General features: G+C 41.7%; 2 protein-coding genes across 2 annotated transcripts in view; one reads left to right on the top strand and one right to left on the bottom strand.

Annotated features, from left to right (window-relative positions):
• Positions 1-27,837, top strand: part of LOC140931459 (uncharacterized) — a 27,932-nt gene extending 95 nt beyond the window's left edge. Inside the window, exons 2-6 of the mRNA XM_073381272.1 lie at positions 7,574-22,127; positions 22,586-22,997; positions 23,313-23,926; positions 25,092-25,200; positions 26,207-27,837. Of these exons, the coding sequence (XP_073237373.1) occupies positions 7,574-22,127; positions 22,586-22,997; positions 23,313-23,926; positions 25,092-25,200; positions 26,207-26,288 (15,771 nt within the window). The 3' untranslated portion in view covers positions 26,289-27,837. The remainder of the gene's footprint in view (positions 1-7,573; positions 22,128-22,585; positions 22,998-23,312; positions 23,927-25,091; positions 25,201-26,206) is intronic.
• Positions 1-27,900, bottom strand: part of LOC140930242 (sperm microtubule associated protein 1-like) — a 182,946-nt gene that overhangs the window by 90,125 nt on the left and 64,921 nt on the right. The gene's annotated exons all lie outside the window — the stretch shown is intronic.

Consider the following 27,900-nt stretch of genomic DNA (forward strand, 5'->3'; position numbering starts at 1 on the left):
TAGGAAACTGCAGGAGCTCGTAGGTGGAGAGTGTAACGCGTCTTCTTTCAATTATTCGCCAGAGATGTAGCCCGACAACTATGAAAGGGTAACTCCAAAATCCCGGGGGTACTACCTATAAAAGCCTATACGAGGAGGCTTTGCCCGAAGGGGGTAGGTGGTCCTTGTTGCGGAAGAAAAAGACGTAAATGAGTATTTCTTATCTTAGAAGAAGAGTAGTGTGCTGAAATTTGCCCAGTAAGTTACCGTAACATTTTCTTACTTGTGACAAACCGACGGCTTCTGAGCGTTGCCGAAAATCCTACATCATAGAAAATGACCGCTCCGTTTGAAGGTCCCTGGTCCGGCCACTTATGGCGACTTTGTAAGCCGGCATGGAAACTGTGCGCAAAAAGAAACGTTCCAAGCACCACCTGATCTAAATTCCTGTATGTTTTCTATAGACAGCATTAAACTTCCAAACCAAAATGAGATTTCTGTGTAAAGAGCTATAGTTTGGTCTCATGAAGAATTATCATTTTCGCTTCTGTGCGAATGACTGTGTTGTTGGTTACGATGCGACGGTAGCGAAATCGCAACTAGTTTGAATGAATTCAATCAAATTTTAGAGAGAAAGAAAAGCTTGTCGTCGCTTGTTCACAGTTCTCAAGAAAAACTTCCCATTAGGAAATTTTATGTCTTTAAAGGTTATGTTACAGGAGACTGATTCGCAACGACGATTTTTAGCGCAACACAGCATTGGAATGTTGGAACAATGTTGTAACCATTCGAAACAATGTAAGAGAACATTTCTTGTACTGATTGTATATGTCTAAATTCATGGATCCAAGTAATTTAAGGCGCCATAAAAAAACAAAAATCCACCTTAGTTCGCGTTAACTTGATTTTCCAGCCTTCGCTAGCTTCAGGAAAACCTCGAATCGAGCTTAAGAAGGCGAATAGATCAATGAACACTCGGAAAATTTCGTTTGTATTGTAACCTTATTACTAGCGTGCGAGAGCAGGCTCAAGTTTCTAGTTTCACTCAACTAGAAACTTGAGAGGAACAGGCTACCTTATTTTCTTCCCTTAAAATTACATCACAAAGTAAAACCGGCCGGACCAAGGACACAATACTGTACCTTTTTCAGGCTAGAAATTTCGCTAGTTGAAGAATATGAAAGCCGGCTAGGGAAATCTGTCATTTCGGTCTGTAAAAAGGCCAAAAAGACCTAACAGGTGCATTTTATGACTGGAAAAAGTCGAGAAAACTTTCTGGTCTTGCGATTTATTCACATTCAAACGACAACGGATTTACAGCATTTAAAAGGGATGAAAAGTTTTAAACTAGGTATGTTAAGAATCTGTTAAAGAGGGATACCTTTTCTGTTAGGATATGCCGAAGAAATGAGTGTGGCATTATTATAGTGCTATTGTAGGCATGACCAACAAGTTCCTCAGAATGAAACAGTTTCTTTGGAGTCTTTTGCCAAACGATTCGATCGAGAAATCGAATATTTTGATCTAAAAGAAGGTGAAAGTATTCAAGGAATGGAAATTATTCGAGACAATAAGCTTGATACCACACGATATGAACCTGCAACATGTTAAATTTGGGATGCGCTGTGCAATGTGAAAGTGAAAGAGGTATTTAAACGTTTCTTTAAATTTCTGTTTCGATTGTCAAGAACCGGAAAATTCGTAAAGGTCATATAAACAAACTTTATTGAAAGTGGTTATACTCGGTTGTGTTTTGTCTGTTGATCCACGGGACATGCTTGAGGGACGCCAAATCAGCATAAGTCTGATTACTGATCGACAAACCCGAGAAAAAAATTAAAACTCTAGAATCGAAACTGTTGTTTAGTTTTTTGTTAGTTTTTATCTTTTAACTATTCTATTCCACATACGGACATGAGATAGGATTATGGTGTATACACGTCATTAAAACACACACTGTACCCAAGGCCATGCAAAAAATGTACGAAGTTCCCCAATTCTAATGGGGTTTCAAAATCCCTTTTAGTTGTTCAGTCACTGCTAGAGGGGGGGCTTTGGGATTTTCGGTTTTGGCCATTTTGTAGGTCGGTTTTTCGGTTTTTGCCCTGAAAAACTTCGGTTTATACGTTTTGTTGTCAGTTGCGGTTTCCCGTTTTTCGCTTTTTTAGAATCCGGTTTTTTGGCAAAAATTAAGCAGGTGAGATTCCTCTGTGGGTCTTTGTGTAGTCAAATGTTGGGCTACTTTATAATTGTTTCTATTTTACAGTCAATCCAGGTCAAATTGCAATGTAGGATTCTGGAATTTTGATTGAGGTTTATAGCTATAGGAGAGCTTTTTGCAAACGCAAAATTTCCCTCATTGTCTTCTATTGCTACTTCAATCGAGGGCAGATATACCGGTTTTACGACCATAGCATCCATGGATAGTGCTGATACTAAGATGATATTAAAATCTTGATGATGTGATATTGTTTACACGACAAAATTGAAGAACAGCTCCCCAAGTCTACCGACAGACGGCCCACAGATTTTTTTGGGAACTGTTCTTCAAATTTACCGTTTGGTCTCTATATTCCACATATCATTAGCGTTTGACATCTAGACTAGGGTTTTGAAAATTGATCTGTATAAAACTTCGGTTATGATCGTTTTGTATTCGGTTTTCGGTTGTGATCGAAATCTATCGCGGTTTTTCTGTTTTGGGTAATTTTTAGAGCGGGTTACTCCACAACACCCCCTCCTAGAAAAGAAGCCGCTGAATGATAAAGATCTCTGTTTTAATTTTACTTTAACACTCTGACACGCAAAAACGTGGAAAATGGACTGTTTCCTTTCGACGTGGATTTAAAATCCGCAGAATGACCGGTGTGTAGACAATGGCTAAATTTGCGATAATTTTTGTCTACAGACATAACAAAAAATTAGCCGTTAAGTCACTTTGTATTATTATAAAAGAAAAATTTAGCCATACTAACCAATAATTGATCATTTGATCTCGATTCTTCACATTTTCAAAGCTGCATACATTCCATTTTACGATCTAACTTAGTACAGTCGACTCCCGCTAACTCGAACCCTCTACAACTCGAACCTCCCGCTAACTCGAAGCACTTTTCATTTCCCTTCAGATCATTTTCAATATAATTTTACCTTCGATAACTCGAACTCCCGATAACTCGAACTTTTTCTATTTCTCTTCAAGGTTCGAATTATCGGGAGTCGACTGTATAGAAGTTATAGAAACACAACGTGCATAATCTAAGGGTAACGCGGATCGACAACCAGTTGTCAAAATCCTGTTTTGTTAATCACGTTCTTTGATAATTTCTGCACACCAACCTCCTTGTACGTGAGTCTATTCGAAATGACAATACTTAAATCCGGTTTCACAAATAATTAGGTCTGTTAGTTTGTTTTCCCGGATTGTGTTATTGTCTATCTTTTAATACTTGGTTCATTTTTTGCGTGTCGCAAACAAGTTGTCACATAATTCCATCACGAGACAGGTCGCAATGGCAACAGCATAATTAGTACGGCAGAACTTAAACACCCTTGATAATCTTTTAAGTGCTAATAATCTTTGCGTGCAGTGATTTCTATTGTTCATTTTCAAATTTTGGCAAACTTGCCGAAACACAATTCGTCGTATGTCAACATCCTGGTTACAAATTGTTTTGCAGTAGTTGTGGCAACATATTACGTCATACAAAATAACTATCACTTGTTTGCAAACGATGTATATTTGTTTCCTCTTGGAATCAATTAGAGAAAAAAAAAACTTTAGCAAGTGTAATTCTTAACTAAAGCTATTGTCGACATTCTCTAATTTAGAGTCGCAAAACAGTAGCCTCACTTGTAAATTACACTTAAGAGTAGAGAAGTACTGATTCAAGTGTGAACAATTTGTCAGCTACCAGCCTAAAGGATACCTTGGGTGCCACAGGCTTTTCATGCGCGGTTATCGGTTTCGGTCAAGTCTTAAAAAGTGACCCGCCGAAAAGCTCCTCGATGTCGATAATTCTTCATATGATACTCAGCCTCATCAATTTAAAAATGTTAATTACTCTTCCTTATTTGCTATGGAACTTGAGAAATCACTATCAGTGAGAAAATCACAGCTTGGCGTCAAACGAACACGTCTCCCAAGCATTACATCAAACATTACAAACAACAAAAGTGAACTTTGAAACTGTTAGGTCAACAAATTTTCAAATCCACAATTTCAATAAGTTTCAATCTTCTTCAAGTTTGTCCATCCGTGCCTCTTTTTGCATTTGCTGTGTTATATAATTATACTCTCTTTTAACATTTTGAGCGTGTTTCTTTTTTTCATGTTTTCACTTAATTTTGTGGCAGTTCCCACTGTTTTTAAAAGTTCTGATAAATTTCGTGACACCGCTCCTTAATTAGCCTCCAACGCAAACGCTTTTAGGGATTCGTCTAGCCTGCAGTGCAGGCGTTTTCTTTGAGCATGCAATTTGCTCGCGAAAGCGCCATGTTGAAACTTCCCGAGGAGGGGAGGAGATGGGGCGAGTCAAAGGGAGCGGGAGGGGGCGGGGACAGGAGCCTATCAAATGGAGCCTCCATCGCCATTAATTTCTTGAGTCAACCCTTTCCCGAGTAGATTTATCAATAGAACGGCTTGTTTCCCGCGAAAAGTGTGATATTTCCGTGAGTCTCGAATGTCACCGTGCAAAAATGAAGTTGGATGAAGTCGAACTCAGAAGCCGGTCCTTCGACCGTTTTCCTTTTTTACTATACGTCCATTTTTACAATATTACAGCCGCTGGGATCTGGGTGTCATGAAATAAAAGTTAAAGAATTACCCGACTGAGACTGGGCATGAAGGGATGGGACAAAGTCAGCGAACTGAGGATCACGGAAAGGTTATCTTTGCGAGTTTTTTTTTTTTTTTGCCGCCATACATCCCATATTTAAGCATGCACCTTGAAAAGAGTCGACGATTAAGCGTTCTGCGGACGATTTGGAATTTGTCGATGATCAGCGCCGAAAAAGTGCCAGGATTATTTGATTTTTGTCATCACCGTGGAGTGGATTTCGCCAGTTATAAGCACCGCGTACAAAAGCGATGACCTAAGTAGCAACTAACGAGGAATACTTCAGTTCCGAAATTTGAGAAATTGCAGTCTTCCTTTACAACTGACTTGTATCACCATGAGAGTTGCCTGATAAAACTGACACTTGAAAAGTTGAACAGAAGACAACAGTTGCTTGACCGTGAATAATTTGCTAACGGAGGAATTTGTGACATCGCGCTCAAGTCCAAAGACCCACTTATCTCAAGAAAAACAAAATGAATTGTATCTGCGCCAAAAGAATTATGACTGACTAACAGGACAATTCCCAGCAGTTAATGTAGAAGTTTAGGCTCAATTCTTTCCTTCGAATTCGCATCTGTAGATCACTTTTTTGCGAGAAAACAATGGCTGGGCCCGGCGTTACAAAACATACGTAGCAGGGAATCATCACACTAGCTGACGGGCAAAACAACCGCAATGGACTACAAGTATTTATTCAGATAAACGCATTTCGGAAAAAAAAAACCTTGAAAAACTAGAAATTTGATTAACATTGAGTCGTTTAGCCGAAATGAGAACCTTAACGCTGAAAAAAATTGGCTAAAGAAAACGAATCCTGTCAGAACTACAGACTGCAGGTAGTAGTTAATCATTATTCATGTAACAGACCAGCTTCATGGCTTCTTAATGTGAGACAAGCAACCAAAATTAAGATTAACATAGTCAGAGTGTAAAACTCTCCACAGTATAATCTACCCGCTAGAAAGAAAAGAAAGAAAATCTCCGAGGGATGAAAACGCTAAAGTCACGTTTCACTAGCTTATGATTGTGCTTGGCCTGTCAACACCAAATTTCCTGCTGTTTGGTGAAGTACAATAGCAGTGTCATTTCGTCGTTGTGATTGGCTCTTCCCACCGTCGGCGCGCGAAGTCTCCCCTGGGAACCGTTCTAATTATAAATCTACTCGGGAAATGGTTGACTCCAAGGGCTTGTATGGGAGATGGAGGCTCCATTTGATGGGCTGATGCTCCTGGCGGGGAGAGAGAAGAGAAAACGCCCGCCCGAAAACACTGTGAAAATGAGAAACAACCCCTAATTAGACGCGCGTGAGCGCTCTTCCGGAAATGAGTAGCCGAAAACAACCTAGACTGCAAAACAGTCGGTTTTTTTCTCAAAATTAGTAAAGAAATCGGTAAAGCGTGGCGTAAGAGGCGAGAGAAAAAAAACCTAAAAGCAACCAAACAGTCGCTCCAGTCCAAAGACTCGCATTGTCTTGAGAAAAACAAGCTGGAGTTTATCATTGTTTTTATCTTGACTGAGTCACAATGCAATTCTCCACAGCTGATGAAGCTTCAGTTTAAGCTTCAATTCATTCTTCTAAATTCATCTCTGTAAATCGCTATCCGTGAGAGTTTAACATCCTGCAAAAAATTTAAAAAACTAACGAGCTGGGCCCAGCGAGATACAACATTGCAGGAAAACATCACATTCTCGGACTAGAAAGAAAATCGCTTAGTTATTCAGAACCTGAGGCGCTTTGGACAAAAATAAAGAACGTAACAGTCTTATTCAGCGACAAAAAGAGCTTTACGCTTCAAAAGAGGTCACAGAAAACGCTCTTGCGTCAGAGGGCAAATTATGAAGACCAGAAATTCAAAACCCACAGAAAATCAATAAGCATGTCATGACCTCTCAGTATGAAACAAGCGGCTAAAATCACATTTGCTCAATCAAAACATAGAACCCTTTAGAGCATAATCTACTCGCCAGAAAAAAAAAACGTATTGGAACAAGCAGCATTTTGGCATGAGGTAAAAGTGGTGTAGGTTTTAGTACTGCTAGCAAATCTTGTCCTGATGACCAGTGTAGAAATCGCTTTGACTTTCTCACTGCGTAATACACGCGACATTCCCAGCCGCTCCAATTCCAAAAGACAGACGGAAACGGAATAAACAGTATAGACTTACAGTTAATTGACAGGCATCAATCTACTTCCCTATGCCGCACCAATCAGGAGCTCCGTTTGCCAGCGTACGGAGTTTCCCAAAAGAACAATGATATCGGGCAGGCGCATTTTTTTCTCCCCTCCCCCTGCCCCCTTTCCTTCTTTCGCCCTCGCACCTATCGTAAGCGTTGCTATTGCTACTCTCCCCAATCTTCCACTGTCATAAAATCAAAGATAGCGGCTACAACAATATTACGAACACGAACAAGGTTTCGCCCACCCAAAATACGCCTGCACTGCAGGCTAGGATTCGTCACGCACTTACGCATCCCTGCCCCACGAACGTTAGCCTCCTACGCAGACGTTCTTAGGGATTCGTTACGCGTCCCTTTCCCACGAGCAGGAACACGTGACAAACCCCTAAGAACATCTGCGTTGGGGGTACTCCTTTACTTGCACAAATAGGTTTGTTTTTTTAAATTAGCTAAAAGAAGTAAGATGGGGAAATAAACGTAAACGAACATAAATGTGTCGATACAACAGTTCGTTACTCGTCTGGTGTTGAAATGCTGGCCAACTCTATTCTTCCTTATGGTTTTTACCACTGCAGGTTTATTGTCTGTTCTCTTGTCATGCCACTAGTCAAAAGCAGTTTTCTTCACTGTCTGATGTGACGGAAGCCTTGCGTAAAGTAAACATCAGTCTTGTCAACAGCCGGCTGAACAGTTCAGGAGTACAACACGGTGATGTGACGTTTGCGGGGGTGAAGGTTTCCCTCGAATTTCCTTGGCCACTTGACAAAAATGGAACCATGCAGTTGCTCAGCAACCAGAGACTGCCAATACCAGATGTACTTGACTTTGCCAGGCAACTATGGCATCAGGTGGGAATAATTGGTTTATTACCTACTTTGCAGTTAGTCGGGCTTAGTAACTACGGTCTCTCCATGGAGACTTTCCTGCTATCATTTAAGTCGGGAAACACATCGGAGGTTCAAATAACTTTCAACATTCCCGGATGGGATGCCTTGCATCAATTCAAATTCAAAATTGTCCAACCTAAACTGCACATAAAATTGGATTTCCTAAGAGGACAAGCTGATGTCAAAGCCAAAGGTTTCTTGGTATCATTGAATTACGTGGAATCCAAATTGAAAAATAGAAGATTGCCCGTTGAATTGATTTTTCCAGACAACCTAGATGGCTCTATGGAAATCATTGTCGCTGATAAGAGTGCTATTGTCGAATTCAACTCTCTAATACCACTGCTTTCGGCGTTTATGAATATTAAGTCCTTGGAAGCAATCAGTTGCATTTCTCAAAACATCACTGTTCCAATGTTACATTTGCGCTTAGCTGCTGGACTTTCTAACATCTCCATTGCTAACGTGACAATGGTTTCAACACGACCCTTTTTAGTCCTAGGAAAAGTGATCATAAGCACTGCAACGTTAGAGTTGACAGAAAATGGAAACTCGTTTCATGCCAGTATCAACATCTGCGGAGAAGACATATCGGTTAATATGCGTAATGATAGAGACGGACAGTATCTAATCCTCGAGGCAGCAGGAGAAGAAAAGGAACGGTCTTCATCAATAACTGTTGATGCTTTCCTTTCTTGCTTCGAGGACTTAAAAGAGCGCCGACCAGACATCAATTTCATGCGAATGAACAATTCTTCTTACGCATTCGGTCTCAAACAATTCCGCATTATGTATAAAATGAGACCAAACCTGCAGCTCGCTGACATTATTGTCCTCTTTCAACTTCCAAGTGATTGGAACGTCTTCAAAGGAGCATTCCTATCGACACAGCTACTTAATTCAACATTCAGCGCTAAAATTACCCTCTCTCGTCATAATTCATCCGCAGATATAAAGGCAGAAATTTTTGGCCAAGCAATCATTGGACATCCACCATTGATAGAGTTTCCTTTTTTGATTGAAGTCCCAACTAAAGCCAGGCCTATATCACTGACTCTTCAAGATACAAAAACGATAAGCGTTGATTTTAAAACGTTGTCAAAGCTGGGAAGTCTAAGTGGCGCTTTTCCTTCTTTTCTGAACACGCTACTTACACAGCTTCTAATCAGGAAACTGAAACTGGAATTTTCCTCAATGCTTACTGGCGCTTTCAAAATAACCACTCTGCATGTTGAAACCCCGCCAAAAACAGTATGGAACTTTCCATTTTTTTACCTCGGGAATATCAAATTATTTCACATGGTGAATCACACTCTTGTTAGCGGTGAAATCAACCTTGGAAATGTGAGCTTGCCATGCCGACTTGACTGGCCGCCGATAAGTGGAGGCCCAGTAATAGAACTCCGAACTTCTTCGATGGTAGGAGTTTCGTCATTTGTCCAGCAAGTTTATCTAACGTTCTTTGGAAGAGAGAAAATCAAGGACATTTCAAGAGGTCTGAAAAGAAGCAAACTATCAGTCATATCTAGCTTTACCCTTGAAAAGGCCTCATTTTATTTATCCAGAAATCTTTCACTTCAAAAAGCATCATTTAAAGGAGCTATTGGGATGTATTCATGGGAACTTCTGAACGATTTCTTTGGCGTTAGAGATATTTCTATTTCGATTGACATCGACGTCCGAAAGTCTTTCGCCCTATTTATCGAAGGAACGATCATTTTGGTCGAGGGAAGCGTTAGCATGCCTTTCCAGCTGAACGTTCCCTTCTCAAGAAACCAGTCACTAGAAATCAGCCTTCCGGAAAACGCACAACCACGTATTTCTTTCCGAAATCTTACTGGAATATTATTTTCGGCAACAGGAAGCAAGTTTCCCTCCACCCTTGGATCGTATCTTCCAGAGTTAGTTCTCCAAAAACAGATTATTTCCTTCGATGAAAAGCGAACTGTGTTCCAAATTAATACACTTCAGGCTGTCCGGAGCACCCCATGGGATCTTGGGGGCATTGGAGCTCTTACCATTGGGAATGTTACAGTTTCTATGAGCCCGCAACAGTTTACGTTGACGGGAAGTCTTTCGCTTGGTAATACAGTCCTGGAGCTTAAACTGACAAACTCTCCCGATGGACAAGTGTTTAGTCTAGTTCGCCCAATAGAAGTCAAAGGGCTGAATAATCTAATAACAAATGCCTTGAAAAAGATGTTGCCAGGAGTAAAAAGTTTACCAGATGTTGATCTGTTAGGCCTCAATATCGCTGACAAATCCTCAGTACAGTTTGCGAAAGTACAGTTCTCCAACAATTTTGATTTTCTGCAATCCTTTGCCCTTAAAATAGGGCTCTCCGATTCTTGGTCGTTTTTCCAGTCAACCTTTTCATTGCTCGCTCCTACCATGAACTTACACGTTAAAGATCTCAGTGACATTCCAAGTTACAGGCTCGACATATCTGGCACTATAGAGTTTGTAGAAGGAAGAAACCGAATAGTGTTTCCACTTGAATGCAACATCCCAGAATCACAGAACTCTATGATCACACTGAAATTGCAAAACAAAGTGGTTTTCAATCTCTCAAATATTGCAGCGTTACCGTTGGTCGGTAAACTGATTCCACCATCTCTGCTGGCACCAATTTCAGATATTATTGGAGACGTTCTACTTTGGCCATTAAGAACAGACTTCGAACCTACAACAGCACGTTTGGAGTCATTAAACTTAACAGTAACCGCTCTCAAACACTGGCAACTGAAAGGCTTTCCACTGGCGTTCCAAAATATTACCTTAGAACTGAGAGTCGGCCAAAACGTTTACGCAACTCTACAAGGAATTATTGTCTTAAACGCTAAGCCAATTTTTGTGCGAATGCCATTCCCACCAGAAATACCGAACGTTCCTGAATTGAAACTGACATTCCCAGGATTTCCAGAGATAACGTTGGCAGAAATAGGCAAACAACTTGTCGGTGGCTTCGGCTTAGAAAATCTTTTCCCGCCAGTTTTTGATAAACTGAAAATTTCCATGAAGGTTTTGAACTTACGCCTATTACCACCTCTGAGGCAGCTGAAGATCCAAAGCTTCCAGATGAGCTTTTCACTAAAAGACCAAGTCACCATTATTGATAACTGGTTGCGTATATCTGACATAACGGCTGACCTGAGTGTGGCAATAGCCAATAAAGTGAGCGTCGCTGGGCGATTGGCATGTCTCTTGACGCTTGGAAAAGGGGCCAATGTCCTTCAAATTCAAGGGGTCCTATCAATGCCTCATTACTCTTCTCAAGCGTGGGAACTTAACATCCTCCCGCAGCAAACGGATCTTTCAGCAGCTAATATTGTTGCATTGACTGGTGGTGGATTTGATTTAAAAGCGCTGTTTCCTGACGACATTCTATCAAAAGCAGACAAGTTTTTGTTGAAACACTTTAAAGCCGCTTTCAATCCCAACCCTCGTTTTCAAATATTCAACATAACATGCGCTTTAGAGACAAACCTTAGTGACGTCTCGCTTCCCCTTGGAATAAGAATTCAGCGTATTTACATAATGCTGTTTATTGAGGACCCTTTCACTGCCAAGCAGTCCGTCAAGATCACAATATATGTTGTTTTTAGCCTTGGTAAGACAGTAGTTCAGACAGTTCTCGCTGTGTACAAGGACTCCGTTGTTCTAGCTATCGAAAACCTTAAGGAGCAACCATTAACTTTATCAGACTTGGCAACTCTGATCGGTGGGGATCAGCTGCTTAACATCGTCCCTGGCGCCTTTTTGAACTTCAATAAAGTGACTTTGAACAGCTTGAGCATCAGATTCAGCAAACCTCAATTTGATGTACTCAATGCCACTGTTCGATGTGATCTCAATGGCTTTGATGTCGGTTTTAGCTTTCCACTGCCAGTGCCTGACCCATCCAATAACTTTATAGCAAGACTTACTGTTCAATATCTGAAGCTCGACTTAAAACAAAACAAGGACTGGGAGCTTAGCGCAGCAATTAAAGCGTCGTTCACCGGAATTCCGTTAGAAAAACACTTCAGTGACCTTGAAGGACTAGTAATTGTGACGTCACGATCTGCCATAATTACTCTTAAGAAGAAACTCCTTGACACCAAAGTTGATATGAAACTTGCTGGCATAGACTGCAACTTGAACATCAAGTTTTCAGATCCAGAAATTATATTTGTTACACAAAGACAGCCCAAAATTAAGGTGAGCCTTGAGGTAACGGGATTCGATGTTCTTAACAAAATGTTTCCCTTTAAAGTGTTCAAGGACACATTAATAATGTACGTCGTGATAACGGAAGAGACAGGTATATCAATTCAACTAGAAACAATGCCAATTAGGGATGAACTGATACCCTGCAAGAAGGACAACGAACTTTATACCTGTGATTTTACATGGCTTTGTGAGAAACATTCTTATGTCAGATTCAAACTACCTTCTCTTGCATATACGAGAGACGGCTTCTCTGCTATTATTGACGTTCAAGGCTTGGACACGCTGTGCGTTCCTATGGCACTGCCTCTCTTGCGACAGTTCTTCAAGAATATCCCGTTCCTCTTTAATCTAGCCAAATCAAACATTCCTTTGTGGCCCCCTCCGGACATAATAGGCAACTTAAATAGGATGGGATGTAATATCGATAACCTACCGAAGGGCATGGAGCGATTCAAAAGTCCAGAATTTCCAAGAGAGATAACCGTAGCCCTCTCTATGTCGCAGAACGGTCCCGTACGATTAAGTCTAGAGGTTCAGAATGGAGAATCCTTAGATGTGGCAATGCCGGTGAGTCCCTTACGTGACTTGCTAGCAGTCTCCTTCAGGCGATTCTCCATCGGAACTATTTTCGGGTTGCCATTTGTTGACATTGACGCTGAAGTATATCTTTGGGATCTTAAGTTTGTAATACTTCTTTCACGCCTTCCAAGACAAACTCCACTGCTAATCAACGCGGCAAATATGGAAACACACATAATCTGCAAAGACTGCTTCATTGTCATCCTGGGTTTTTTGCCAATTCCGATTTTTGCTGCACCCTTGTCCGTGAAATATCCGACACTCATTGATTTCCAAGCTCAATTAACAATATATCATCGAAGACCTGATTTTAAAGACTTGGGCGCAATTGCCTCTCTTTTGGTTGGGCTTGTAAAGTATTACACAACCAAGGACTACTTATTATCGATGGATGACTTAAAAGCTGCAAATAGCAGTTTACTTGTCCTAAAACTGTCGCACGAAAATGACTTGACTATGATTCAGCTACCAGCGTTCTCTGGTGGAAGTAAACTTACGTTGAATGTCCCGCCAATAGATGGTAAGAAGTTTCTCATTGGTTGGATGAATTTCATGAAAACGTTTGAACCTATATGGCTGCTACAGATTGTTCCTCTCAAATATCGTGTTTTGGACGTTGCATTCAATATCGGTCCTTTTAGATGGCCTTTGCTAAAATTTGCAGCTTCATCACCAGAGGAGCTAAAGAAAAACAAAGCTCTCTGGCCGTATCCAGTGATGGAGAGTGGAGACGATGCATTGATAATTGCGTCCGCGGACTTAGTTCTTCTCTCTGCTGACGTTGTTCTTCGTGTAAAGAACTTTGGAAATGCTGGTCTGTCGCTGCGTTTGAACGCTGGTATAAGTAGGGTGGTCAAGATAAACTTTGAAGCCGCCGCACAGATCAACTTAGAGGACTCTTCCAATCCAATGCTGATTTCTGCAAAAGCTCACCTAAAACTGTTTGATGTACCACTCCTTAGGGGTGAGGTGACTGTTACCAAAGACATGATAGTAGTATTTGGCGAATTGAAATTTAACTTTCTGGGCGTCGTTAAATTTAGTGGAAGGGTAAGAGCTGTTTTTGGTCCTGGCCTTCTATTTGTACTAGATTCCGCAATAGATCTTCAGTTTGTGGGTGTGTCACTATCCAGTGGCCACCTTCTCATAAAGGAAGCTCCTTCAACCTCGTCGGTACGGGCATCATCGCGATTCATGGGGTCGAAACTAAACATTGTGATTAGACGTCGTCGTCTTTCTATTGCCATTAGCGCACAGGCGAAAATTGCCCTTGGTCGACCAGTTGATCTCGGCAAAATAAAAGTCTTAGGAAAGGATTTGGGAGGAATTGTTTTGCCCACTGGCTTTGACTGTGATGTGAGGATTTCATTTCCTGGAAGAAGCACGTTAAAGGTTTCATTTCATTTTCTAGGGCAAAAAATAGATCTTCCTTCATTAACAATTGACATACAAGATGCAAGACCTGATAGAATCCCTCCACTTCTACTAGATCATGTTAAGAATAAAGCGCCTACTTTGATAAAATATCTGTTCCAAAAGGATCCTCGTTTGTTATTAAAAGCATTTATAGAAGGACTTACAAACTTTGTTGGCAACGCGGGAGAATTCATCAAAGACTTGTTAAAAATGGGCTTAAAACTAGGAGCAGAACTAATAAAGAACGTTGGCAGATTCCTCAAAAACCTCGCTGACTCAACAAAGGCATTAGCCCAAGCCGCTGAACAGGCTGTTAAAGCTGTAGCACAGGCGGCTAAGGCTGTTAGAGAGGTCGCTACAATAGCCGTAGAGGCTGCTAAAAAAGCAGTTGAACAGGTTTCAAAAGTGGCAGAGAAAGCCACAAGACAATTTAAAGAGGCTGGAAATGCTTTGATACAAGCTGCAGGAAAGGTGATACGTCTTAAAAATGCTGTCAAAGAGGCAAAAAGGGTCTTCAAAAACATCTCGAAGGCACTTAAAAATGTCGTTAATAGAATCGGTCAGATAGCCTCGAAAATAGCGGACGAAATTGCCAAAGGTCTTCGTAATATTGCTGGAAAGGTGATCAAAGCTGTTAAAGGATTGTTTGGTAAACGTTCAATATATCGACGTGATGCTCTTACCAATGAAAAGCGAGATAAAGAAAGGGCAAAAAAGAACCTCCAAAAAGATCGAAGCAATCAGAAAACTCATGTCAGGCAAAAGGAAAGAGAGCTTGAAAGTGCACAAAAAAGAGAACAGATAAAGAAAGTCTTGTATGAAGATGCGCGCAAGGGGGCCCTCCGTTCAACAGGAAAGCTAAAAAAGACTTTGAAAGATAAAACCGATAAGGTGGCACGCTTAGATGACATCATCAAAAAAGGAAAGTGTGTAACTGGTGAGCATAGCTGTCACCCGAATGCAACATGTCTCCGCTCAGGACCAGATGGACAATCATTCAAATGTATATGTAGACATGGGTGGGTAGGAGATGGCGTCTTTTGTGAGCGGCCTATTAAAAGTGTTGCAGTTATGTCGGATAGTCCAAAAGCAGTAGGAGAAGCAGTTTCGTTTTCCTCCTTCACCCTATCAGGAACAAATGTTAGGTATAGATACAGTTTTAACAGAGTATTTAGTGAATACGGTGTCGCATCACACGCTTTCAATTCACCAGGAGTGCATGTGGTAAACGTATTTGCAAAAAACGACGTAAGCAGTGTCTCAGCTAGTGAAATGGTCATCGTTCAAGCACCGGTATCCAATATTAAGCTTCAAATAAGTGGAGATCGTAGAGCATGCCGTGCTGTTAATCTTAATCCCTCCGCCAGTGGGACAAATGTCTCATTTACTATTGATTTTGGAGATAACACTTCACTTACCAATGTGAGAGGTTTAGTAGAGCATCATTATCGACAATCAGGAGAATTCATCGTAAATGTAACGGCTTCGAATTTTGTAAGCAGCATTAGTGGGACATTCTTGGTGAACATTTCCTCAACCCCTTGTGATCTACTCTATTGTGACATGTGGTTGCTAGAGAGGGCGTTTCCAGGGAAGAAATTAACTGAAATCACGTCATTGGCATGGTTTTTTACGCAGTCCCCGTTTTTTGGAAATAGGGAGACTCGACTTAATAAGATTTGGAAATACCTGGCGTTGATGTACCCATTGTCCTATTCAGTGTTTGAGAAAGCTAGTGCAGAGATGAAAATAGGGGATAGGAGATTACAGTATAGCTTCGGAGGATCATACATTGAAATCGATGCTATTCTGGCTGGGATACTGGCATCGCCCCTAACGTTACCAAGTGGAAATAAACCCTCGCCATTTCTTCCACACATTTCAAAACCACTGGAAACATTCACCTGGATTGCATCTGTACTAATCGACACGACCGACTTCTTAAGCACTTGGAATACTTCAGTAGAAAGTACAACATTGTGTCAGGACAGACTTTCAACATCAACAGTTAATAGTGCAGTTGATGGTTACGTTTTGGGTTTAGCGATTACAAATTCATCGGGCAGTGAAAAGCTGTCAAATGTTTTATTCGACTACTATTGTCCTTCAAAGAACGATGTGAAATACAGTTGGAAAACCAGGTACCAGGTATTCTATAACGTTTTCAAATCAATGAAAAACGGTGAACCCCTGGTCAAGGTGGTAAATTCTTCACTGTTACTTAACCACATAGCGAGCAGGGAGAACTTTGTGTCACCCATACGATCACTTTGCCTCGGCTATTTTTGGAACGTAACAAGGCCCATTCTGAAAAATCTAAATGACAAGGTAAATAAAAGCGTGGAGTTCTTGGACTCTGCATACCCCTACGTATGCAACCTGAATCAGCATTGCTCTCAATGTGTCTTGCAACCAGGATGCGGATGGTGTAAAGGTGAAAAAAGTAGTTTTTGCACCGCTGGCCTATCACGTGGACCAACATCAACGGCTTCTTGTAGTCCAACGGAATGGTACTATGGAACTTGTACGTCAACGTGTCCATTACGTCACGGTAGGTTATGCAGTGGAAATGGAATATGTGAATCTGGTCGATGCAACTGTTTTTTGGGATTTCATGGGAAAGATTGTTCGAAGAGGGGCTGTGTCTATAAGACGAAACAAAACGATACTCTACAAACAATTTCCGTTTGGTCGCATATCGATGTCGTTAATATTCAAAAGGCCAACTCTGGACGTTTGAGACTTTTTACTAGAGCAGTCAATTCACTTGTGACGGTTCCGATGTCTAATCAAAATTACAAATGTATTAACGATAGTGAAATGTTAAAGTTTCATCCGGTATTCCCCAGAATGCTTCGCCTTTCGAGGAACAAAGCAGGACTGGACAGCTTCTGTGGCCTCTTTGAGTCAATAGCTCCTGAAAGTGAGTCCCCATCTGCCTGTAAAGGACGCACAAGTAGAGAACGATGTTTGGAATCTGGCAGATGTTCCTGGAATATTCGGGAACCATGCTCTGGGATGCTACTGGAAGGCTGTTTCAAGTTAACGCACTGGGTTGATCTGCTTGTTCAGAAATCTGATGTTATTTATTCGCCGATATCTGGCAACGTTAAAATGGAAAAGGACGCCATTAAAATCACTGGCTGGCCTGAGAGTTTGTGGGAAGGCTATACCGTAACAATCTCTCATTTGAGACCCTATAATATCACCAGTGTGCAGAGCGGTCAAAAAATTGGGAAAACCTTGCCACACGTTTCAATTCTTCCAGCGTTTGTGAGCATACAAGTTCAACACGATGGCGTATATAAAGATCCCATGGCATTCCTACTTCCCTGTAGCCCAGGCTGCTCTCAAGTGCTTCATTTCTACAATGGGTTGTGCGACCAAGCATGTAACACAGACGCATGTAACCACGACAACGGAGAATGCATATCCATTTATTTCAACCAATCCGGTTACGCACTAGAGCCAAAGAGTTTTCATGATTTGTATTCTCCGGCTTCTTTAAGGACATTGTTCTATTTACAGAAAATAACTGGAGAGAAAAATCTGGAAGTTGCACGTGGGCCACTCAGTGTCTTTTCTATTGCTAAATGGATTGTTGTGGAAACACTCAACACATCTAACTTTTATTCTTATCTTGTATACAGAAGTCAAAGGAGTCACTTGATCGAATTCATTAACCCTTTGATAGCACTGAACACATCGCTAGAGAAGATGACTCTGTTAACGGCACAGAAGTTGACTGAACTTGGAGTACATAACGTGTCTCCGTATAGTAGATGTGGTTCTGACTACGATATTGTAGACATTAAAACATCGTCTCTGCGAAATCAAACGAACTTTCAAATTGGATTGAATAAGCTTATGTCTGCTCAGATGGTAGATTTGACGCTGGGTTCCAATTACACCCAATCTCAAGAACCGTATCTTCACCTAGTAATACCGCGTAATGCTGTCAGTTACCGCTGGTTGAATCATTTTGATCCAACTCTGAACGTTGAGAGCACTTGCGACTCACTGACTTCGTGTTCGGGACATGGTATTTGTTTTACCAATGGCAGTTGCAAATGTGACAACTTTTACAGGGGAAGAAAATGTCAATTTAATACCTGTCCCGGCAGATGTTCTGGTCACGGTACATGCATTGAGGGTGTATGTGTTTGCAGCGTAGGTTGGGATGGAGACGACTGTTCCAAGGTAAAGTTTTGCACACCGCTCTGTCCTGAAGCATGGATAGGTGACAGCGTTTGTGACCCAGACTGTAATTCTCCCGAGTGCGATGGAGACAAAGGGGACTGTCAAGACGTTTGCATTTGCCCAAAATCATGGCTTAGTGATGGCACGTGTGATCACATTTGCAATAACAGCAATTGTGGCTACGATGGTGGTGATTGCGTCGAAGAGGAGTGCAGCTCTGGGTGTCGATCTCAAATGTTGGGAGATGGGATATGTGATCATCAGTGTAATACAGATATATGCGATCGGGACAAAGGAGATTGCGAAAGCCTTCCAATCTGTCCGTGCAGCTCAGTTCTTCAAGGCAACGGAATGTGTGATGATAAATGCAACATTTTGGAGTGCAATTACGACTATGGAGATTGTGCATTCCATATTGTTGAAGGCAGTTGTCCTCAGGCGTGCTCACCTCCTATGATTGGTAACGGATTTTGTGACTTGTCGTGTAATTTATCTGCGTGTAACTTTGATGGCGGAGATTGTACAATTTCGACGAGCTCAATTGATTCATGCTCTGAAGGTTGCCTTCCTACTTTTCGAGGCGACGGAGTTTGCGATTCTGTTTGCAACTTGCAGGCCTGCGGATTTGACAACGGTGACTGTCCCAAACCCGCCATGCAAGAATGCGCACCAGAATGTGAAGTGGACATGGTAGGAGATGGAACCTGTCAGCAACAGTGTCAAGTAGAAGAATGTTCATTTGACGCAAATGATTGTATGTGTGCTCCAGGATGCCTCACCTCAACTTTGGGAGATGGAATTTGCAACATCGATTGCTTTGTGGAACCTTGCAGTTATGATGGAAATGACTGCATGTGCCCTCCTGAGAATTGCCCAAAGCATTTAATTGGTAATGGACACTGTGATGTTGCATGTAACAGCAGAATCTGCGACTTTGACGGTGGGGACTGTACATGTTCAGCTGGTTGTACCATTACGTCGATTCGTGACGGATCTTGCGATCCCGCTTGCGATTCAAAGCTCTGCCATTTTGATGGTTTAGATTGTGGAGGTTGTGAAGCGGAGTCACATTTAAACATCTGCGACGAAAACGCTCACTGTGTTGTTGACAACAGATCGTTACCGTTTGTACGATGTCAGTGTAATAGAGGATTTTATGGGGATGGATTCTCCTGTGTAAAAAGAGGAAACTGTTTTAACGGAAGTGACGTTTGCTCAAGATATGGGAGATGTGTTGATAGTAATGGAACATTTGAGTGCTACTGCAATCCAGGCTGGGTGGGTAATGGCGTTTTCTGTGAGAATGTTGACGAGTGTAAAGAGCTAAATCATAACTGCAGCATTCACGCAAATTGTATAGATGTACCTGGGACATACAATTGCAACTGCGAAGCTGGGTGGTCAGGTGATGGCTACAACTGTACAGATATTAATGAATGCAAAATGAATTCAAATTCATGTTGTGCAAACGAAGACTGTGTAAACAGTGAGGGAAATTATTCTTGTAAATGTAAAGACGGGTGGCGAAAAAGCGAAAATTCATCCCTCTTTATACCGGAACGATGTACCTCAAATCATATTAATTCATTGTGCGTTGACGTAGATGAATGTGCAGACGAAACACACAATTGTTCTTCTCAAAACGGCCAAGCAAACGCCCTTTGCACGAACACTATCGGCGGTTTTCAGTGTACCTGTACACAGGGATGGCAAGGTGATGGCTTTTATTGTAATGACATAAACGAGTGCGCTAATGGTTCTGTTTGTGGCGATAACCAATTCTGTATTAACACGGTTGGAAATTATTCATGTTCCTGCCTGGAGGGATTTACATCCACAGGCCCATCAAACGAGGACTGCAAGGACGTAGACGAGTGCATTCTTGGTTTAGACGACTGTGATATGTTCGCGACCTGCTTTAACACCAAGGGAAGTTTTACGTGTGAATGTATGCCTGGATTCGAAGACAAAGGAAGGATTTGTACGAAATATCAATGTGGTAATGAGACAAACAATGTCACACGTTCAAGTGAGAAAAACGGCACTTTTTCTCTCCAGCAAGTCTGTTCTTGTATCGGGCAGTACAGAAATGCTGGACAAACGTGCACAGACATAGATGAATGCGAACGGGGCTCGTTCATTTGCCCCTCATTCGCTCCAGTTTGCCAAAATTTAATTGGTGGTTATGAATGCAAATGTGATGCCGTAGACAACTCATCTTGCGATGCAGTAAACCCTTGTGACTCTGCCAATAACACTTGCAACGAAAACATGACCTGTATATCGATTGGCATAGACCACTATTGTGTCTGTCCAGAGGGGTACACTGAAAACCAAAACGGGACAGCTTGCATTGATGTCAACGAGTGCGATAACCTTCAGTTTTATGGATCTTGTGATTCCAACGCTGATTGTGTCAATGTTGATGGAAGTTACGACTGCAAGTGCCATCATGGTTTCTTTCAGAGTGGAGATGCTTGTTTCGAAATTGATGAATGTAAAGGAATGATTACACAGACTGTAGAAGGACAATTGGAGGAATGCAGAGCTGGTGTTTGTGCATCAACCCAAACATGTGTCTATTACAACAGTTCAATTGCTGAAGGCAAGGCTGTTAACTCTACCTTTATTTGTGCTTGTGACGAAAGTGACAACAGGAAAATAGACTGCGTCGAAACTATTACAGAGGTTGTCCAAACTGAAGACAACGTGACAACTGTTATATCTATTCCTTGGTATTCGGTAGTAAACGTTAGTTCTCATACCATTCCCACGTACCAAAGTACCTTTACACATAACTGCACCGACAAAGCAATGTGCAAGAACCTTGCAGGATCATACGAGTGCATTTGTCTCCATGGATATAAAAGTGATGACGGCGGATGGAGTTGCCATGACATCGATGAATGCCTCGAGAACAACACCTGTCACCCAAATGCCACTTGTTTAAACAAAGAAGGGTCCTTTGATTGTAACTGCAAACCTGGGTTTGCCGGAGACGGCCCAACCAACTGTTCTGATATCGATGAATGCTCGTTTGTAAACTGCACCAAAAACTCATTCTGCAGAAACATAGTAGGTGGTTACGTTTGTGATTGTTTGGATGGCTTTCATAAAAACGGAAGTGTGTGTGAAGATGTGGACGAATGTTCCAAAAATACTCTCAATGAATGTCACCCGAGGTCGTCTTGCTATAACTATCTTGGTGGCTACAACTGCACTTGCTTCACAGGCTACCATGGCGATGGTTTCAGATGTTCTGATGTAAATGAGTGCAGAGAGAGCTCCATTTTTTGCGGGGACCATGCCTCATGTTACAACACTCTTGGATCTTACAAATGTACGTGTGACCCAGGATGGACAGGTGATGGACAAACCTGCAGCAATATTGACGAGTGTGCGCTTGGTTTGCACATGTGCATTGAGAATTCCTACTGCACAGATAATGAAGGTAGTTACACCTGTTCTTGCTACAGAGGATGGAAGCGTCAATGGTTTGAGCCATACGGTAGATGTTCCATGTGTGACGCAAACACATTTTGCTCCGGACGTGGCCAATGCTTGCGAAATGGGTCATGCGATTGCCTCAGCCACTACAGCGGTCCAAATTGTTCAGTATGTAATCCAAACGTCCGTTGCTCAGGCCACGGAGTTTGCGACTTCAATGGTACTTGTCATTGTGAGTATGGATGGACGAGAAGACCCTTGGACTGCAGTATCTGTTTTCCAGCGGAACTTTGCAGCGGTCATGGTTTATGTAACGACAATTTGTTGACATATAAGGAACAGCCGTGTTTTTGTGATGACAGATATTTTGGGTATAACTGTAGCACAGGTAAGTATAGATATTTTCCTGTACTGTATTTTATTGCTGGTTGTATTTGTATTACAAACACCTTGCATTAATTACAGAAAATTAAATAATGCTAAAAATTGTATATTACGACAAAAAAAAATAGATGCAGTATAGATACATGTATAATACTTAAGACAGCAGAACAATGTAATACTATTTTGTTCTTAGCTGACAGAAAACGAGGCCATCTTGCTTGGTAACCACTGACTATTATTGCTGGTGACACTGTCAAGATGTGTTTGGTAGTTGTCGTGTAGGTTAATAGCTTCTAACGCGTCAGTCATAGTTTCTCAGCTTCACAGTCAAAGAAGGTAAGGCGTGGCCTTACCAATGCGGAAGAAATCGTCTCACTTAATTCTTCAGTCGATGAATAAAGAAGCATATATTAATACAACTTTAGTACTCACTGAAGTTCATGTTTATGAAATAATTTCCAGCATGTCCAGTCATAAAAGGAGAAATATGTGGACCTCATGGTGACTGCAGCCGAAATGTTAGTGCATTGCGTCCATGCGTTTGCCATCCCGGTTATCAGTGGAGCGATGCATCTTCATCGTGTGAAGACACCAATGAGTGTCTTGTTGGCTCCCATGAGTGTCTGTCACCAGCCAAATGCGTGAACACACCTGGGTCTTACCGTTGCGGATGTCCTTCCCTTGTTGGATGGTCCTTTGATGGCAGAACGTGTATTGATACTGATGAGTGTCAATACCCAAACGTGTGCGACCCACAGGCTTCATGCAACAACTACCCTGGAGGATTTAAATGCAGTTGTAATATAGGATGGCGGGGACAAGGGGAACATCCTGTGTGTTCTGACATTGATGAGTGCACGGAAGGAATTGACAGGTAATGTTGATTTGTTATACTGGGATTTCCTCTCTGGCTGAGTACGTGATTGCCGTCATAGTGTGACATATTTCTCAAGGACAAACCCACGTTATTTAAGTAATCAAAGCCTTCCATCTCATTTTCAAAATGATCAAAATGGGTCACAGAATGATTTCCTTTACCATATCAGCTCACTTTAAATCTCATGAACGGTTGTTCTTAAGAGAAGCCTCGTTATTCTGGTTAGTTTTCTTTACGAATTCAGTTTTGTCGGTCTTAGCTTTTGGGCCTTTGGCTTCTACCTAAAAGTCAATACTGTTTGTCTTATCAAAGGTGTCCGAATCCGTCGACATGTGTCAATACCCTTGGAAGTTATTATTGTGTGTGTAATCCAGGATGGGAGAAAGTGTCAGAGTTCCAATGTTCAGACATAGACGAGTGCAGTCGTGGAATCCACAGCTGCGATCGCAACTCTTATTGTGTTAACACAGCTGGAAGCTGGAAATGCATATGTAACAGCGGATGGTACCCATATCCATCAAATGCTCGTCTACCAACATGCAGAGACGTGGACGAGTGCGTGGATAAGCCCAATGCTTGCCCGGTACAGTCAAATTGTCTAAACTCTGCAGGCTCCTATCGATGCAACTGCTTGTCCGTAATGGGTTGGAGGAATCAAGGTGCGCACAGTTGTGTCGATATTGATGAGTGTTCTCAAGGATCACACAGGTGCCCATCCAATTCGAGGTGTGTCAATACGCAAGGCTCGTACCGTTGCAGCTGCGTGGCTGGTTGGAGAAACAATGGTCATTATTCTTGTGTTGACATTGACGAATGTCTTCAAGGACGTTACAATTGCCCGTCCAACTCACACTGCGTCAATACGCAGGGATCATATAGATGTGACTGCAACCGGTGTTACTATAAATCTGGAAGTAGCTGTTATGGTATGTGTTAGCCCGTTACGAAAATTACGCACAATTATTGACATTGTACAAAAGCCGGAATGCAATAATTGTTTTGTTATTCACTCAAATATTTTTGAGTTCCGAACAACCTTACCTCCTCAAACACGTTCTTCAAACCATTTGCTTGTTTCTCGGCACTGTTTCAGGATTTCAAAAGATCTTCTAGGTAATGCTCAAAACGTAGATGACATCCATTGAACAATATTTTTAGCGTATTCTTGCGTTTCTTCCGTTCAGATTTAATCAGAAATTCAGCTATTTCGTCTTCGGATAGCCATTACTCTGCGAACCGGCTCCAGCGCGCGTAGAAACTACCACAAAGTGAGCCTGTTCGCAGGCTAGACAGCCGTAAACTCTTTCGTCATTTTCCGAACTAGGATGACGCGCCGCTGCCTGGAAACGAGGTTGCTATTCTAACCGATCGAATCGGTTGCTTATCACTTACATCTTGCAAATATGGTAAGCACTGACTGGTCATGAGCTCGAGGAATATTTATTTATCTTCATTTATACAGGATTTACTCCTTCAGCAGGGTTGATATCAACGAGGGTCCTGTTAAATAAAAATTAAATACAAGAGAATCGCAGAGAAAAATATGAAATGGCAGATACTTGAAAAAAATACTATACAGCAAAATTACAGAATAACAGTCCTCAACATCTTCTTGAACTGTGGCAATTTGCCGCGTCTGGTAGCTCATTGTAGGTCCTTGCTTGGCCCCGGTATACAATAGATTTTTTTATAAACTTAGTTCTCACAGCTGGAAGTACAACATTAAGTTCAGTGCATCCCTCTCCCAAGAATGCTTTCAATCCCGAATCTGGCCCCTTTTTTCTCTAAATCCCGAATCCCGAGCTTCAAATAAGAAAAATCCTGGATCCCGAAAAAATCTATTAAGGACCCTCTGCGGGTACAAGTCCCTTCAAGCAATTGAAAATGAATGTGCACAGATGTTGTTACCACCTACTACGTAGGTTAGCCCAACCAAGGTGTGATACCGGGTCGGCTGGACTAACTTTCGTAGTAGGCCGGGGAATTGGAGCCAATCAGAAACAGCGAAATATTTTGAATGAACAATAATCTAATATGAACAATGCAGACAACCTAGTGACGTTTGCGGTATTTGTCATTATTATTTTACAGCCGACTGTCATCAGGAAACTCAATACTACTACACTTCCACTTATACCACCTATACAACATATTACTCTACCAGCTGTTATCTGGGTCTCAAAAGATGCAGGGAGTCACGGTAGGTAGTAAGGCCACGGGGTACTCAACAAGGTTTTACGCTGGTAGGCTCTACCCCAAGGTTCAATCCCTGACCCCTTTATATTTCATTTGTAACAAAAGGTACCCTTTTTCTATACCTTTTATCTCAAAACTAGGACGTTTCTCGACTTTTTCTTAGCCATAAATTGCATCTGTTAGCCCTTTTATGGGTCTTTTTACAGACCCAAATGACAGATTTCTGTACCCTTTCATATACTTCAACAAGTGATTTCCCCACTCTTTCACATACCTAAAGCCTGAAAAAGGCCCGGGGGACAGGTACTCAACAAATGTTTGTACGGGGAGGCTCCGCCCCGAGGTCCAACCCCTTACCCTTTTGTATACCATTTTTCAAGAAAAAGGTTCCCCTTTCGTATACCTTCTATTGACAAATGGTACCCCTTTCACATACCTTGTTTAGAACTCTGCATCCCTGTTAACTGCTGTAAATGCACTGTCTTTTAATTAGGAATCAATCTCAAAAAGAGAACGTTTTCTCGACTTTTATCGTATAGGCCATCATAGGGAGTACCCTGCAGAGGAAAAAGGTCGCCCTTTTCGGCGGAGCCTCCCCGTATAGGCCATTATAGGCAGCACCCTCACCCCTCGGGTCTCGGGGTAGCAAGGCATGCAAAATGACTCTCAGTAGTAGTAAGTGCCAGAGCAAGATAATGAAAAGTTAAAGTACTGCAAAGTATAGCTTTCACTGACTACAGTATTTGCCAACATTTGATTGTCCAACCGGAATTTCCGCGTTCCTATGTGAATGGTAAGTATCACCGGGGGTCCGGGAAGCCCTAGTCTACTACATAACCGTTTTTAGTGTCGTCACGCAACGCTCCTCCCCACAAAGGAGGTTACATGACGACACTCAAAACGGCTGTGTAGCAGACTAGGGAAGCCCCGTTGTAAGACGAAATCGAGATATTGCCCTATATCTACATATACTTACGTTAGATGACCTGGTATTTTTCCGTTTTCCGTAGGAGGAAAAGCAAGACAAAAAGTGTAAGAAGAAGCCGTGAGGTCTGGGTTGCCAACCGTCATGGAGCAAGTTGTCCGTGCTAATGAGCGGCAAAGTTTTATTCGGGAGCTTAAACAACGACGACGGCGACGGCAACGAGAACGGCAAAAAGGCAATAAATTTAGATTAGCAAAACAACAACTTTGCACGTGCCTCACGCTTTTTTGTACATTTCTTAACATTTACTTCTTACATTTCTTTCTCAACGTAAAAATGCCTAATTTCACGTTTTGTCGAGGGCGGGAACAGAAGACAACAACTTTCTTTTCCTTTTACTGAACTTTGATACAGACCCTCAGAATTCTAGTCCAAAACAAATTGCCCACATTTGACGAATTAAACGAGATGAAGTAAGCGCGATAAAGTTTGAAGGAGCTGAATTCACTTTTTAAGTGTCGTTTTCATAGCCGTCGCCGTTCTTGTTGTCTAAGCTCCCTATGGCCTTTTTCAGTTTAAATAACTCAATAGATTTCTTTTTGATGTCCATATACCCGGTAAACAGTATAAGTGTGGGGTCGGAATGTAAGTCAGCCTATTGGTCTGTCGAACTGTGTGGAAGGTAGCTAACTGCCAACGAGCAGCCTCGCGAAGACGTAAGGCTGCGATGCGGTAGCATAATAAAGCCGTGCGGGAAAGTTCCAAGGCAGAATGAATCTCGAAGCGATTTAACATAAGGTAGTGTAAGACAACCTTTTCATAACGTAACGCAGAACAGAGAATGCATTGTTTTCAAGCGAACACGTGCGCTAAAGTTCCAAGGCAGAACTACACTCCCAAAATTTTAACTTAGGCTGCTTCTATAAAATAGTTTGAAATTAAGTACTACAAACTCCTACGTTACATTTTAACCCCAAGTTAGCGTTAACCGGTTTTTGAACAACTCAACCCCGTCGTCCTTAGTTGAGGCACTCAATGAACGACTTCAAGTATAATGCATGAGTGCGTACCATGACGGTAAATGACGGACACATGACTAACCTGCAGCCTGCATTCTCGTAGTTACGGTAATTCATGACATTTTTCTAAACAAATTGAGCAGCGCGCGCGTATAGGTAAAATCTTTGCTCGTTGTCACTAAGCGATAGCTATAAGTAGACTAAACTAGTATAAGCTTGCAGCATTTTCTAGTAATCATCAATTGATCGAGCAATAGTATAGTCACTCTTTGTCTAGCACTGCCGTTATAATGGCATCAGATGCATAGTCATTAGTAAACAAGTTGTTGTCCGTGGCTTTTTCCATGTTTTCCTTGACATCAAGACTATCAAGGGTTACCATGGAAGCAGAAGACAGGTTGAAACACCCCTTAAGGTACTACTCCGAAAAGCTGCAAGGAACAATCATGCTCGCATGGACGGGTAACTGGAAGGGATACCCTTGAACTCAGACCTGAGAAAGATAAGAAACTCGGTCACATCTGTTACTATGAGTGAAAATGTTTTTTTTTCTTAGCGTTATCATCTCGAGAATGCCTTTTAAACTTGTTGTAAACGAAGCTTGAATTTTTAAAGCAACGCCCAGCTAATGCACGAACGGCTGGGGCCCCAACTCAACAGGGGCAACGATCCAACGACAGCGGTTGGCAAAATTAAAAATGCTACACAAAAAAATGATACTTAAGGTTTTGAAACAATTTTTTCTTCATTCTTCGTTGGC

This window comes from Porites lutea, chromosome 3 (assembly GCF_958299795.1).
Source record: "Porites lutea chromosome 3, jaPorLute2.1, whole genome shotgun sequence".
Classification (NCBI taxonomy): Eukaryota; Metazoa; Cnidaria; class Anthozoa; order Scleractinia; family Poritidae; genus Porites; species Porites lutea.